This window comes from Oryctolagus cuniculus, chromosome 1 (genome assembly GCF_964237555.1).
Source record: "Oryctolagus cuniculus chromosome 1, mOryCun1.1, whole genome shotgun sequence".
Lineage (NCBI taxonomy): Eukaryota > Metazoa > Chordata > Mammalia > Lagomorpha > Leporidae > Oryctolagus > Oryctolagus cuniculus.
In genome coordinates, this window is record NC_091432.1 from 138,081,635 (window position 1) to 138,094,822 (window position 13,188).

General features: G+C 49.4%; 2 protein-coding genes across 13 annotated transcripts in view; both read left to right on the forward strand.

Moving 5' to 3' along the window:
* Positions 1-548: 548 nt before the first annotated feature.
* Positions 549-4,604, forward strand: CKS2 (CDC28 protein kinase regulatory subunit 2). Its single transcript, XM_002708273.5, has 3 exons — positions 549-776; positions 3,196-3,323; positions 4,307-4,604. Exons 1-3 carry the CDS (start codon positions 718-720, stop codon positions 4,357-4,359), a joined length of 240 nt encoding a protein of 79 aa, XP_002708319.1. The 5' UTR covers positions 549-717; the 3' UTR covers positions 4,360-4,604.
* Positions 4,605-5,175: 571 nt separating this feature from the next.
* Positions 5,176-13,188, forward strand: part of SECISBP2 (SECIS binding protein 2) — a 40,048-nt gene continuing 32,035 nt past the window's right edge. For 3 of the 12 annotated variants that reach the window (XM_002708271.5, XM_008258092.4, XM_008258097.4), the window contains exons 1-2: positions 5,176-5,319; positions 6,140-6,285. In XM_002708271.5, the coding sequence (XP_002708317.2) occupies positions 5,284-5,319; positions 6,140-6,285 (182 nt within the window). In that variant the 5' untranslated portion in view covers positions 5,176-5,283. Of the gene's footprint in view, positions 5,936-6,139; positions 6,286-13,188 lie in introns of all 12 variants that reach the window. The other 9 variants (XM_008258073.4, XM_070049363.1, XM_070049372.1 and 6 more) reach the window with 8 other exon arrangements.

Sequence of the window (13,188 nt, forward strand, 5' to 3'; positions counted from 1 at the left end):
AACCCTTTAAGTGCCCAGCAACCATCATTGTTCCTGTCGGCGGCGGCCGAGCGCGCCCCCGAGTTCAGACGCGGGACCCGGGGAGCAGGCCTCGGCAGGGCCCTCGGGGAGCCCGCCTTTCCGTTTTTCCGCACGCACTGAAAGTTCCAAGCTGAAGCAACTCCGGGTAGCATCCATTCCTCCTCCCACGTGCCGCACTTCCGGCCTCGCCGCGCCAAGTCCCGTCCAGGGCTCACCAAAACCCGCGAGACCTCACTTAGCCCTCCAGGCACCGCCCCAACGGCCGCACCGCCCTGGAACTTTCTAAACCCTTGCGCACGCGCCCTGAGGCTCCTACCGCCTGGGTTCCGCCCCTCTCTAGTCACGCCCCTGACCGTCACGGCGTTCCCCCGCCCCCGTGCGCTACCAATCCTCCAACTCTTCTCTAGGGCAGCTCGCAACAGGCCTCTGATTGGCTGCACTGGGACGAGAACGCGCCGGCGCTGAGGCTGTAATAGGCTGACCGCCGGCCCGCCCCCACGGGCCGTCTGCGCGGAAGGTGATTGGTCAGTGCTCCCGTCCAATCGGCGGCGGGCTGTCGAATTCAAATCGCGAGCGTTGGGCCTGCGGTCGTTGGTCTCAGTTGAGTCGTTGCCTCGGTCGGGCTCGGACGTGCGGTGGCTGCGCCCGCTCTTCACGCTCTCGTTTTTCTCTGCCCGTCCGCTGCGCGCCGGCAGGATGGCTCACAAGCAGATTTATTACTCGGACAAGTACTTCGACGAGCACTACGAGTACCGGTGAGCGGCCTCCGTAGGCCCTGCCCGCCGGGCTCCTCAGCGGACACCGGGCCGGTGGGGAACTTGGTCTCGGGGTTGGCGTGAGGCGGCCCCGGGCCCGTGCGGCTCGGGTTGGGCGTCTTTGTTAGGGGGGACAGCGGCGGCGGGGCGGGGGTCGCCGGCTCTCCCGGGTCTCAAACCTCCGGCCGGGCCTGGCCGGCAGCCGCCGCGGCCGTGGGCAGGGACGCGCTTCTCTGCCGTCCGCGGGAGTCCGTGGAGGCCTCGGCGCCGGTCAGCCGGCCCGATTGAGAGAGCCCGAGCGGCCTTGGGGCGCCTTCTCGCGTACGAGCCAGCGGCGCCGCCGCTGGCGGGACCCCGGCTTCCCAGCTGCTGCCCCTTGGCGTTCCGAAAGGGCGGTGGGCTCTCCCCTCCCTGCCCCGGTCTCCGGAAGTCTTATCTTGGGAGGCAAGCCGCTTATCTCGCGGCGGTCTGAGCTCTGAAGCGCGCGGTGTCTCGCAGGCCGCGTCCGGAAAGTCGGGCGTCTTTGTGGCCGAGGGCGGCTTTTCCAGTCGATCCTCTTGCCAACTGCACCGGGCTAACCGTGTAACACGTAGGCGCAGTGTTAAGTTACGAAGCCGAGAGCCCCGCTGGCGATTCCCAGAAACTGGCCGAGTGAACTTGACTTCTGAAGCGCCTCTGCCTCCAGGTGTCCAGAGGACCCCGCAGGCACTGCATTCCGCGCCAGTAGTTAAGAAGCTTTTCCGACTTCTGCAGGCAGGCCCCTAGAAGCACTACATCCCGCTCATTAAGGCGCTTTGTGTCTGATAACGTGCGGAAGGCAATCTTGTATCTGAAGGGGTGATTGTAATCCGCGCTAGATGAGGGCTGGCTTTAATGGGCCCGCGCCCCCTATTTCTCTGAGACAGCGGAGCTCCAGAGATGACTCAAACCCCACAGAAGCGCAGGTGGCGGTGGTTTGTGTATAATGCAAATGACACAGTTTCAAAGATGCGTATTTAATCATGTAAGTTAAATCTTTGATTTTTGTTTGCACTTTTAGCATTTGCAAACTTAGTTTCCTGCTCGTTTTGCTAGTGCTTAGGTTCTGTAAAGGACACAGCAGTAGAGGCCTCCCTGCCCGTCTCAAGGAAGTCTGCCTTCACAGGAGGAACATAGGGTTTCTCTAAAGAGCTTTCGATTGTACTCTTGAGGAGTCCAAATGAAGTTAAATTTGGGTTTTGGAAATACTTTTCCTTGTAGTTGGAAAACGATGCACTTAATATAAATATAAAGGTGAGCTCTCCATGTAAGCTTGACTGTTTTAAAAGTTTCCTTTTGCAATAAGCCCTTTTGGGAGAGCTTAAAAATCCATGCACGGTCTTAAAATGTCTATGTAAATAACTTGTTGGATTGTGTAGCTTACATGCATAAAATTAAAAGTACAAAAAAAGCATTACATTTCTCCAGACTAATTAACAATTAGTGTAAAAATAAAAACGGCTTTTTCATATAAGACCTTAAAATTTGGCTGCTAAAACAGCATTTCAAAAATGAGTGATAACTGGTTAAGTATTGGGAAAAATAATACAGTTCACCAGAGCCGCTGCAAATTCTGTAGAGTATGATAGTAAGTGTACATTGACTTCTGGTCATTGGGCAGTGAAACAAAATTGTCCTGGCATTCACTTGGTCTGGCAGCCATTGCCTAAAATGTAGTGAGTGAGTGGATAACAGCTTGGTTCTTATTCATGGGTTCTGAGTTCGGTTTTTCTTTGTGCTAACCATTACTGAAAATTGTAAAATTAGGGCTGAGAATTGTGACTTAAAAATTTTTTTATGGTAATAAAATATTCTTCAAGTGGGGAGAGGAGTGCAGATCTGTTTTAAGAAATTCACAAAGCTGTAATTCTTGGGAGGATAACACTGCAAACTTCCACGCCTGCTTAAGCGGAAAAATTTTGAATGCAGAAGTGACATCCTAGAAAACTGAAGAACTGAAGTGTGTTGTATGTGCTTTTTTTTTTTTAAATTTTGAATAAAATTTCTTGAAATGGAAAGCAACTTCTGGGTATACAAGGACTACATTTACTACAAATTTACTGTTACGTAACCGGAAACCCAAGTTAACTAACCCAGGGATATGTCGTGGTCCAGGGCTGCTGTGACAGCCGTGCAACCGGGCATCAGGCTGTCTGTCGTAGACGGAGAACAGTAGTTCCTGTGGCCCCTCATCACATCGCTAACATCCTAGATAAAGGAATGAGGACAAGGGTGGGGAATGTTCTTTCCGTTGGAGAAAATTCCTAGGTTGGATAATTTCTGCTTCCCCTGTTTGCCAGAGTTTGTCACATGACTGAAGCTAGCTGCAGGGGAGTGAATAAGCAATCATGACTGCAGAAAAGGCACAGAGCACTAATATTTAGCTGAATCTTATTAACAGGCATGTCATGTTACCCAGAGAACTCTCCAAACAAGTACCCAAAACCCACCTGATGTCTGAAGAGGAATGGAGGCGACTTGGTGTGCAGCAGAGTCTGGGATGGGTTCACTACATGATTCATGAGCCAGGTAAGCTGGTTAACTAAAATAGGAGTGGTTAAATGCTTTTTAGTGTTGTTGGCATTTGGTGATATGCCAAAGGAACTTAAAGTTGACTACTTTTTAAATGACTCCAACTCCCTAGAGGGTTCAGTTTTGCTGTAATTAAAAATACAACAGGGGAGCTGGTTTATCCTCAGCAGTTACCTCCCCTATCAGAGTGCCTGGGTTCAGTTCCCGCCACTGCAGACCCAGGGAGGCAGGTGTGTTCAGTATTTGGGTTCTTGCCACCCACAAGGGAGGACCCAGATTGAGTTTAAAACGACTCAGTGTCTTCCAGTTCTGGTTTGGAGGTTGATGCAGTTGAAGTGTCTGCATTTTCCTGTCCTCTTTTGAAAGGCTAATGTTCTCTCCACTGCACAGTTGAATAGGATACTTTAGCGCAGCACTCAAATGTGCTTTGTTATGCATATCTCGGTGCCTCAGGCTATTAAGTGCTTTGTTTCCAGATTGTCAATGTTAAAGGATTTATAATGAGCAAAATGTTAAGACTGTAAAAGTTGAATTAGATGGAACTAAAGCTGTCTATTTTGTTGGGAAAACTTAGGAAACTTTCCACTTTCTTGAGTGGGGCAGACACAAAGTTCAGGATGTCTGGGTCACAGGGCAGCGGAGGAGCTCCGCACTGTAGATGCCTGGGGCTGCGCTGCGATCCCACCAGCTCTGGTGGTTTACGCTGTGATCAGTGTGGGATCCGGCAGCTGTCCCGGATGAGGTGGCTCTTCCTCCGAGACAGATGAAGGTAGAACCAGTCTCCCACAGTAGCTGCTCTACTGAGGGACGCCTAGTTTTCAGGGGAGGCAAAACGAAAGTGTTGCAGGAATGTCCACCACGGGGTCATTCTCCACACCCTTGACAGGGGGCTGAGGGTACTTGGGTTCAGTTGGAATTTTTGTAGAGGAAATGGAGCGCAACCACACTGTACTGAGGTGATCTAAACCTTTTCTTTGCAGAGCCGCATATTCTTCTCTTTAGACGACCTCTTCCAAAAGATCAGCAGAAGTGAAGTGTGCAGGAGACGTCGGCTCTTCCCAAGTTACTGTATATGTGTATATAAGGTAGTATTCAGTGAATACTGGAGTGTACAGATCTTCATCCATGCCTGTGCGGGAGCTGTATTCTTCACAGCCGGAGCCCAGTTAACGCAGCTGCAGTTAGTTAGAGTTAGAGCTGTCCCCTGGCCCGTCTCCCGGATGGAAGTGCCTGGTTGACTTCCCTGTTGTGTTAAATAAAGTTTGTATGTTGCATTTACCCCGCTGGTTCCTGAGGCGTGTTTTCTCACAGCGAACTTGTGACTGAGACTGCTTTGGTTTATTTTAGCCCCCAGGGAGTAAACGTGAAAGAAATAAAGTGTGAGCTCGGTGTCAGGTGTGTGGATGTCTCCGCTTGTCCCTAACTGTGTGTGTCCACTTAGCAGACGCACGCACACGCACGCCGCCTGCCCGGGGGCTTGGGGCGCTCTGCCGCCTTCTACCCACGGCGCCCCACGGTCCGCAGCGTGCCTGCCTGCCGGCCCACCTGGAAGTCTGCAAGTCGGGGGTACCCACGGCCGGGCCTGGGGCTCTCAGAGGCGCCCACCTGAGGAACGTGGGGAGGGGTCCCCGCGCCTGCAGCGAGCCCCGCACCTCTGCAGGTGGCCTCTCCAGGTCACCGAAGCAGGAGGCCACACTGGTGACGCTCCAGGGACCCGAGCGAACCACGGCCGCCTTGGATCCCCTAGTCCTCCGGGCCTGAGCGCAAACCAGAGGGCGGAACGCGGACCCCACGTGGCGGCCAGGGCCGCCGCGCACGTCCGGCCGGAAGGAGGGGCGGAGCCCGGCGCGTTTCGGTGACGTACTTCCTGGCGCCCACCCCGGAAGGCGGAAGCGTCGCGTCGTTGGTCGGGCTTATCGCTGGCTCCCCGGGCGCGGGCTCCTCCGAGCCGCCCGCCATGGCGTCTGAGGGGCCGCGGGAGGCCAGAGGCGAGGTGAGCGCTCCCGGGCGGCGGTGGGCAGACGCGGGCTCACGTTGGCGAGGTGCCGTCGGGCGCGCCGCGTCTCGGGCGTGAGGCCACAGAGGGCGAGGCCGCTGGCGGGGACTCGCGAGCTGCAGCGGCTGAGGAGAGAACGCGCTTCAGGCTCCTTGGTGCCCTTACACTTCGTTCCCCGCGGTACACCCTCGGCTGGGCCGCTGGACAGCCGGGCCGACGCGCGAGTTAGCCCCAGACCCCGGAATCCGTGGTTCTGAAGTTCTCACTGAAGGTGGAGCCCTTATTACGTGTCTGGGAGTTTCAAAGCGCCCGTTCCGAGGACTCGGTGAGCGGGATGACTTTCTAGCAAGAACACCAGACTCGCAGTAGTTTGCGGGGTCAAAAGCGTTGTTTCGCTCAGCTCTTGAGAGTGAAGGGAAGTAAACTTGTGTGATGTGTGTTTTGCCGTGCTAAGCACTTCCGGTGTGTTTGACGACCGGCGGTGTGCCGTCCTGAGTGATTCTTAAATAAAGCTCAGAGGTGAAATCCCTCCCCAAGATGAAAGCTCAGGAGCCTCGAGTTGGGATCCTAAGTATGGAATCGGGCTTGCATTTTACTGCCACCTGAATTGGAGGTCATTATCTTTCACTGTTACCATTTGGGCGACTTTTCCTAATTAAATAAACATTGGAGAGACACTGTTAGTAAAGGAATTCTTGTCTTTACGTGGCGGACATTGTAAAATAACATTGGGATTAGCATTTCTGCCGAGGAGAGACTTCCTTTGGTTTACTTGTGGTTGAATGTCTGTAGCCAGATTCCCCTTTTTTTCTCTTAGGACAGCATCACGTTATCTGCAGATGTCAAACCATTTGTCCCCAAGTTTACTGGATGCAATATGGCGTGGCCAGGGTCCTCCGAAGCCTGTGTCTTCCCCAGCTGTGCAGCCACTTACTATCCAGTTCAGGAACCACCAGTGACTGAGTAGGTAGCTTTTATCTTTGTGTCTTTCCTTCCCTGATGAGTGGTGATTTAAACTCAAAAATGCCTCAGCTGTCACATTGGACGTTCTACACGTGGCAAGAGAAAATCTTCAGTCAAGAAGGGCCTGGGCTAGAAGCTTAACAACAGTGTGTGAAACGAGCTGTCACCCCATCCTTTCCCCCTCCATACCTGTTAATTTTAGGCGAAGGAAGAATGGAAGCTCTGTCATTAACAGGAAATACCGTTTTCAGGTTCATTTTGTTCATGAGTTTAAACATGCATCATGTATCTAATGGGAGATGAAATGGCAGGAAGGAGAGAGAAGAGGAAAAAGTTGACAAAGGCAGGGTCAGATGAATAAACATTCTCTGCATTTTTTAAAAAGATTATTTATCTGAAAGGCAGAATTAGAGAGGGAGAGACAGAGATCTTCCATCCATTGATCCACTCCTCAAGTAGCCAAAGCCAAGATCCTGCCCAGAACATGGGTGCAGGAGCCCCATGCACCTGGGCCATCCTCCGCTGCTTTCCCAGGGAAAGCAGGGAGCTGGATTGGAAGTGGAGCACCAGGACCAATCTGGGATGACGGTGTTCCACGTGGCCGCCTAACCCACTGTGCCACAGTACCAGGCCTGCTTGTTGTTTTTAACGGTTAACATGTTCAGATCATGTTCAGGGAAGGAGTGGAGGTGAAGAACCATAGCTGTCTCTCTGGATAATTCTTTGGACATTTCTGGGTTTTACTTCCAGCTCGTTTGCTTTATGTATGTCCTAAGGGGATGTGTTTTATAAATTTCCATTTAAATTTTTTTTTTTAATTTGAGTAGAAAGAAGGCTTGTATTTTCCTTTAAATTTTGTTTTTCCTTAAGATTCATTGTCTAGATATTTACAAAATGAGTTCCACTTTTAGCTGAATAAAAATAAGTGTTCACCTGTTACATAACTCTGTAGATCTTGTTTTAACAAAGTCTACATCAGCATGTGTAAGAATCTTTTTGCTTTATGTTCCTTTGATATGGTTCAGACTACTTTTAAATTTTTTGCTGCCTGCATGATGTGATTGAGAATGGTTTATGCTGCTTATAAGTTCTGGAAATAGATTTCCAAGAATAGAAATTAGAATGAATAAGTGGTGTATTTAGGAAATGATAGAAGTTGTAGTTTTTGACAGAATTTGAAATCCTACCTTTTTGTGCTAGAATTGGTCTTTGATAGGTGTGTTACTCTGTAGAGTTTTCCAGAAGGCTAGAACCAATCCGAAGTGTGTGTAGACAGATGGATGAGGGGATTTATTAGGGTAACTGGCGCATGCAGTTATGAGGACTGAAAAGTCCCATGACAGACTCTCTATAAGCTGTAGACCCTGTTTGCCAGTGGCATAGCTCAATCCAGGTCTGAAGGACTCAGAACCAGCGAAGCCAGTGATGTAATTCAGTCTGTGGCCACAGTCCTGAGAACTCTGCTGGTGGGAATCCTGGAGTTCTGATGTCCACAACCAGGAGAAGAATGTCCCAGCTTCAGGAGAGACAGGGAACAATAGCCTTTCCTCTGCTTCTTAGTTACACCTGGACCCCAGCTGCTTGGATGTTGCCCACTCACAGAGGGTGGGTGGTTCTGCTCATCCAGCAGCTCACGTGCCAGTCTTCTCAGGAAACACACGGAGAAGTAATGCCTTACCAGCTCTTGAGGTGCTCCTTAACCAGTTAGGTGGACTCCTAAAATTAACCTTTGCAATGGGAATACCAATTTTTTCTCTCTGTTTTCATCCTTTTAATTTTTTAAAAGATTTATTTATTTATTTGAAAGAGAGAATGAGAGGCAGAGAGAGAGGTCTTCCATCTGCTGGTTCACTCCCCATTTGGCTGCAACAGCCGGAGCTTGCGCCAGGCTGAAGCCAGGAGCTTCCTACCGGTTTCCCATGTGGGTGCGGGACCCTAAGCACTTGGGCCATTTACTACTACTTTCCCAGGCCATAGCAGAGACCTGGATGGGAAGTGGAGCTGCTGGGACTCAAACCTGCGCCCATATGGGAAAATGGCACTGCAGGCTGTGGCTTTACCCAGTACGCCACAGTGCCGGCCGCATGTTTCATCCTTTTTAAAGATGAGGTTTGGCATGGGTCTCATTTGAGTTATTCCCTATCTTGAATGTCTACACATAACAAAATACAGAAATAAACCTCACTCATTGACAAGAACTCTAAGCCATCTGCTGGATGGTATTCCAGTTACCCAAAATAAAGGTGGGAGTCATTCATATGGCTAAAGCATTGTTTTGACAGTAACATGGATAGAAACCAATCAGAGACTTAAGAACTCACAGTGCTGAGTTTAAATAAACTTTAGTTTCTTAACCCCTTTTCCAGCTTTATTTTTCTAAATTTTTTTTAAGATTTATTTATTTATTGGAAAGGTAGAGTTACAGAGAGGTGGAGGTAGAGAGGGAGAGAGAGAGAGAGGTCTTCCATCCAGTGGTTCACTCCCCCAGATTGCCACAACTGCTGGAGCTATGCTGATCCAAAGCCAGGAGCTTCCTCCAGGTATCCCATAATGGTGCAGGGGCCCAAGGACTTGGGCCATCTTCTACTGCTTTCCCAGGCCATGGCAGAGAGCTGGATCGGAAGTGGATATCGGAGACTCAAATCTGCATCCATATGGAATGCCAGCACTACAAGTTGGGGGGTTTCCCTGCTATACTACAGCGTCGGCCCCCTAAAATTGTTTGGTCACCAAGAAGAAAGTAGGTACACGATATTCCTACCTGGCCAGAAAACAATTAAGAAATAAAGGGGCATTAAACTGAAGAGGCGTTAGAAAGGAAAAAAGCCTTTAAAGTGGGGATGAAATGATGAGACTTCGCATTGTGTAGAATTATCTTGTCAAGTATGATTGCTCACTTGACACAATCTCAGATGCTACAGATGATGTCTACGTGGAGATCTCTTGCTGCCGTGAAAAAAAGAGTAGAACTTCCCTAACAATCCTATTTCCTCTTTCCTGCTTTTTCCGTTCCACAGCAACCTGACCATCTTTGTCTTCCCCTTCTCTCCTCTTCTCTGAAGAAGGGGATGTAACATTTTACAGACTCTTTCTCCAGGAACGTCAACACTGCACTCAGAGATGCCTTGTTATTCACTTGAATTGGTTATTGAAAGACAATATGTGGGGGCAGTGCTGTGGCTAAGTAGGTTAAGCCTCTGCCCGAGGCACCGTCATCCCACCTGGGCACCAGTTCACGTCCCGGCTGCTCCACTTCCGATCCAGCTCCCCACTGATGCACCTGGGAAAGCAGCAGAGGATGGCCCAAATGCTTGAGCCATTGCACTCTTTTGGGAGACCTGGAAGAAGCTCCTGGCTTCAGATCAACCCAGCTCCAGCTGGTGGCCATTTGGGGGGTGAACCAGCAGATGGAAGATCTTTTCCCTCAGTCTCTCCCTCTCTCTGTCTGGAACTTTGCCTCAAGTAAATAAATAAAACGTTCCAGTCTCTGAAAATTTATGTTACAGCACAACACAAAGAAGTATTAATAGAGGCAGCCTGATTTATGGGATTTGCCATGTTTGGGAGGTGCTGTTTATTTACTGATGGAATGGACAGTCGGAAGGTTATGCAGACGAGAAGATTTCAGTCCCAGTGCTGTGCACAGCTGAGGACTTGGGTGGTTGTCGTAGTGCACCGTTTGTGATGGTTCATTGCAGCATGTGCATGAGGACATTTTGTTTGGATATTATTACACACTTGCCTTCACCAGCTACCACTGAGGGGTCTGCATTAGCGGGACCTGGAATTAGGAGTGGAGCTGGGACTTGAACCCAGGTATAGTGACATAGGAAGTGGACATTCCAAGTGGCATCTTTTTTAATTAAAGATTTATTTATTGTATTTGAAAGGCAGAGGTACAGAGAGAAAGATCTTCCATCCACTGGTTCACTTCCCAAATGGCCGCAACAGCTGGGACTGTGCCAGGCCAAAGCCAAACCAGGAGCTTCATCCAGGTCTCCCACATGGGTGCAGGAGCCTGACTACTTGGGCTGTCTTTCGCTGTCTTCAGACACATTAGTTCCCTCGATCAGAAGTCGAGCAGCTGGGACTCAAACCGGTGCCCATGTGGGATGCTGGCACTGCAGGCCGGGCTTAATCTACGCAACAGTGCCGCCACTCCACCCCCTCAAGTGGCATCTTAATCACTAGGCCAACACTCAATCCTGGTTAGACTTTTTTTTTTTTTAATTTATTTATTTATTTGAAAGGTAGAATTAGAGGGAGAGACATAGACAAAGAGGTCTTCCATCTGCTGGTTCACCCCAATGGCCACAACAGTTAGTTCTGGCCAGGCTGAAGCTGGGAGCTTGGAACTCCATCCCAGTTTCCCACGTAGATGGCAGAGGCCCAAGTGCTTGGGCCATCTTCTGCTGTCTTCTCAGGCACATTAGTAGGGATCTGGATTGGAGGTGGAACAGCCGGGACCCAAATGGGTACTCACATAGGGTGCTGGTGTTGCAGGCAGCAGCTTAACCTGCTGTGCCACAATGCCAGCCCCCTGAATAGGTTTTTAAGGAAGAGAAACTTTACAGCTTGAGTGAGATTTACACTGGAAAAAAAAGAGAATACTTAAAAAGAGAGACTAATTGAAAGAAAAAAAGCCCATGATTGCCCTTGTGGGGAAGATGTTCTGATGATGTCTGGTTGCATATCTCGGAAGAAGTGTGGGTTCATTCATGAGAACAGAACCTAGAAGTGGGTCTGCTTTGGGTATCACATGTTAAATATAGGGTTTATATGTTTTGAATTGGGAAAATATAAAATATAAATGATCTGTAAGTTGGAGATAGAGGCCTAGAGTTGTTGAAGGTGGTGTGAGAGGTTGGACTCAGAATGAGTCCAGAGGGTTGGGTAGGGATCATGCAGAGGAACTGATAGAGGAGTAGCCTCGGAGGGGGCTGGTGAGAGCAAGGAGAGGATAGGTTCACAGTCCAACCCAGTGGAGCTTTGCAAGTCATGGGATGCTGGGAAAAACAGCAGAGGCTGGCAAGAAGGAGGTCCTGGGAGGGCAGCATGTTTGGCACGGATGTGTGGGCCAGTGAATATAAAAAAGGAGCGGGCTGCCACTGTGGCAGAGTGGGTAAAGCCACCGCCTGCAGTGCTGACATCCTGTATGGGCTCCGGTTCAAGTCCTGGCTGCTCTACTTCCAATCCAGCTCTCTGCTATGGCCTGGGAAAGCAGTAGAAGATGGCCCAACCCTTGGGTTCCTGCACCCATGTAGGAGACCAGGAGGAAGCTCCTGGCTCCTGGCTTTGGATCGGCGCAGCTCCAGCTGTTGCAGCCAACTGGGGGAGTGAACCAGTAGGAAAAAAAACACACAAGGAGCTCTGTGGGCATCCATCATCTCTACTCACATGGCATCTGGAGTTGTCTACACAGGCCATTAGAAGGCATGTCAGTCACTGGTAATATTTTCTATTCTGTGTTGCCTTCCGAGTGGCAAGAAGGACCAGCGCAGGGAAGAAGCCCACAGGACTCCTATCCGAAGTGGAAACCTCCATTGTGTCTGTTGACTTATAGACGGGTACCAACGGCTTTTCAGACCACCTTTGGATCCTGTGTCTCTGTTCTTGTTTAGCTAAATTTCATTATCTGTTCACATGTCCACCTTTTGGACTTGGGACACTGTTTTTCACTTTTGTTTCTACCAGTTTATCTTTGCCCGCTTCTTTTTGTCGAGGAACACATTCTTCACCTTCACCTGACACTTGCCTCCTGTGAGATTTTTTTTGAACTCCAAACTCTGTTGAGTGTGTAGGTAGCAGGGACGAAGCTGTGGCTGTCCCTTCTGCTCTAAAAAGAGCTAGTTCTCAGTGCTCTGTCTGCAAGCGTTCTGTGCTAGGTCAGGTGTTCTGTGGGGGCAGGAAAAGGTCAGTAAGAAGAGTTTGATGTGATTTTTAATTAAGAATACTTGTATTTAATTGCTAGAATTACTCACAAGTCAAATATTTCACAAGATCTAAATGCATTAAAAAATACTATGAACTAGTATACAGTGATACAAGGCAGTGCATAGTGAGGTACTGAATGGAAGTGAAAGCAGTGTTCATTCTTGTTGTGTGATGGATAGAGCTTACCCATGGTAAGTCCCCTGCTTAGTGGGTGTGGTTTTCTACAGCAGATTACAAATATAGTTTCTAGAAGGTGGTACCTCTGCCTGTGTCTCCTGACAACCAGATAGTTTAAGGATCATAACAGGATCTTTCATGAGTAGCTTTGGGTTTTCCTGCCTTCTGGTATATCAGTACACTGTGGTACAGCTCTGGAATGCAGAGGTGATGGTTCATATTTTAACTCGGCTGCCTGGGATTTTGTCATTGTATCAGCTTTCATTGGAAAATGTTTGAAACCTTTAGTCTTATTACAAGTTTGCTAAACGAATAAATGTTAAATTTGGTTTTGGTTTAATGTGGCAGCTTGAACAAACTGAAGCATTAGGGGGCTGGCGTTGTGGTGCAGCAGGTTAAGCCACTATCTGTGACACTAGCAGCCTATGTAGTGCTGGTTCTTGTCTGCTCAACTTCTGATCCAGCTCCATGCTAGTGCGCCTGAGAAAGCAGCAGAAGATAGCCCAAGTACTTAGGCCCCTGCCTCCCATTTGGGAGACCAGAATGGGATTCCTGGCTTCTGGCTTCGGCCTGGCCAGCCCAGCTTTTGAGGAGTGAACCAGCTGATGGAAGTTCTCTCTGTGCATGTGTCCCTCTGTTTCTATAGTTTTGGCTTTCCAATAAATAAATAAATCTTAAAAAACAAAAACAAAATAGAACAGCAGTTTTCAAAGATGAGCCTTACCAGCAGGGGGTGTGGTTCCCTGCACAAGGGTGTGCAGCATTCGCCTTGCTCTCTGGCCCTGGGAGTAG

Coding starts and splice junctions, on each gene's coding strand:
- CKS2 (XM_002708273.5), top strand. CDS start 718: ATGGCTCACAAGCAGATTTATTACTCGGACAAGTACTTCGACGAGCAC. Junction 777..3,195: donor GACGAGCACTACGAGTACCG/GTGAGCGGCCTC, acceptor TCTTATTAACAG/GCATGTCATGTTACCCAGAG. Junction 3,324..4,306: donor CTACATGATTCATGAGCCAG/GTAAGCTGGTTA, acceptor TTTTCTTTGCAG/AGCCGCATATTCTTCTCTTT.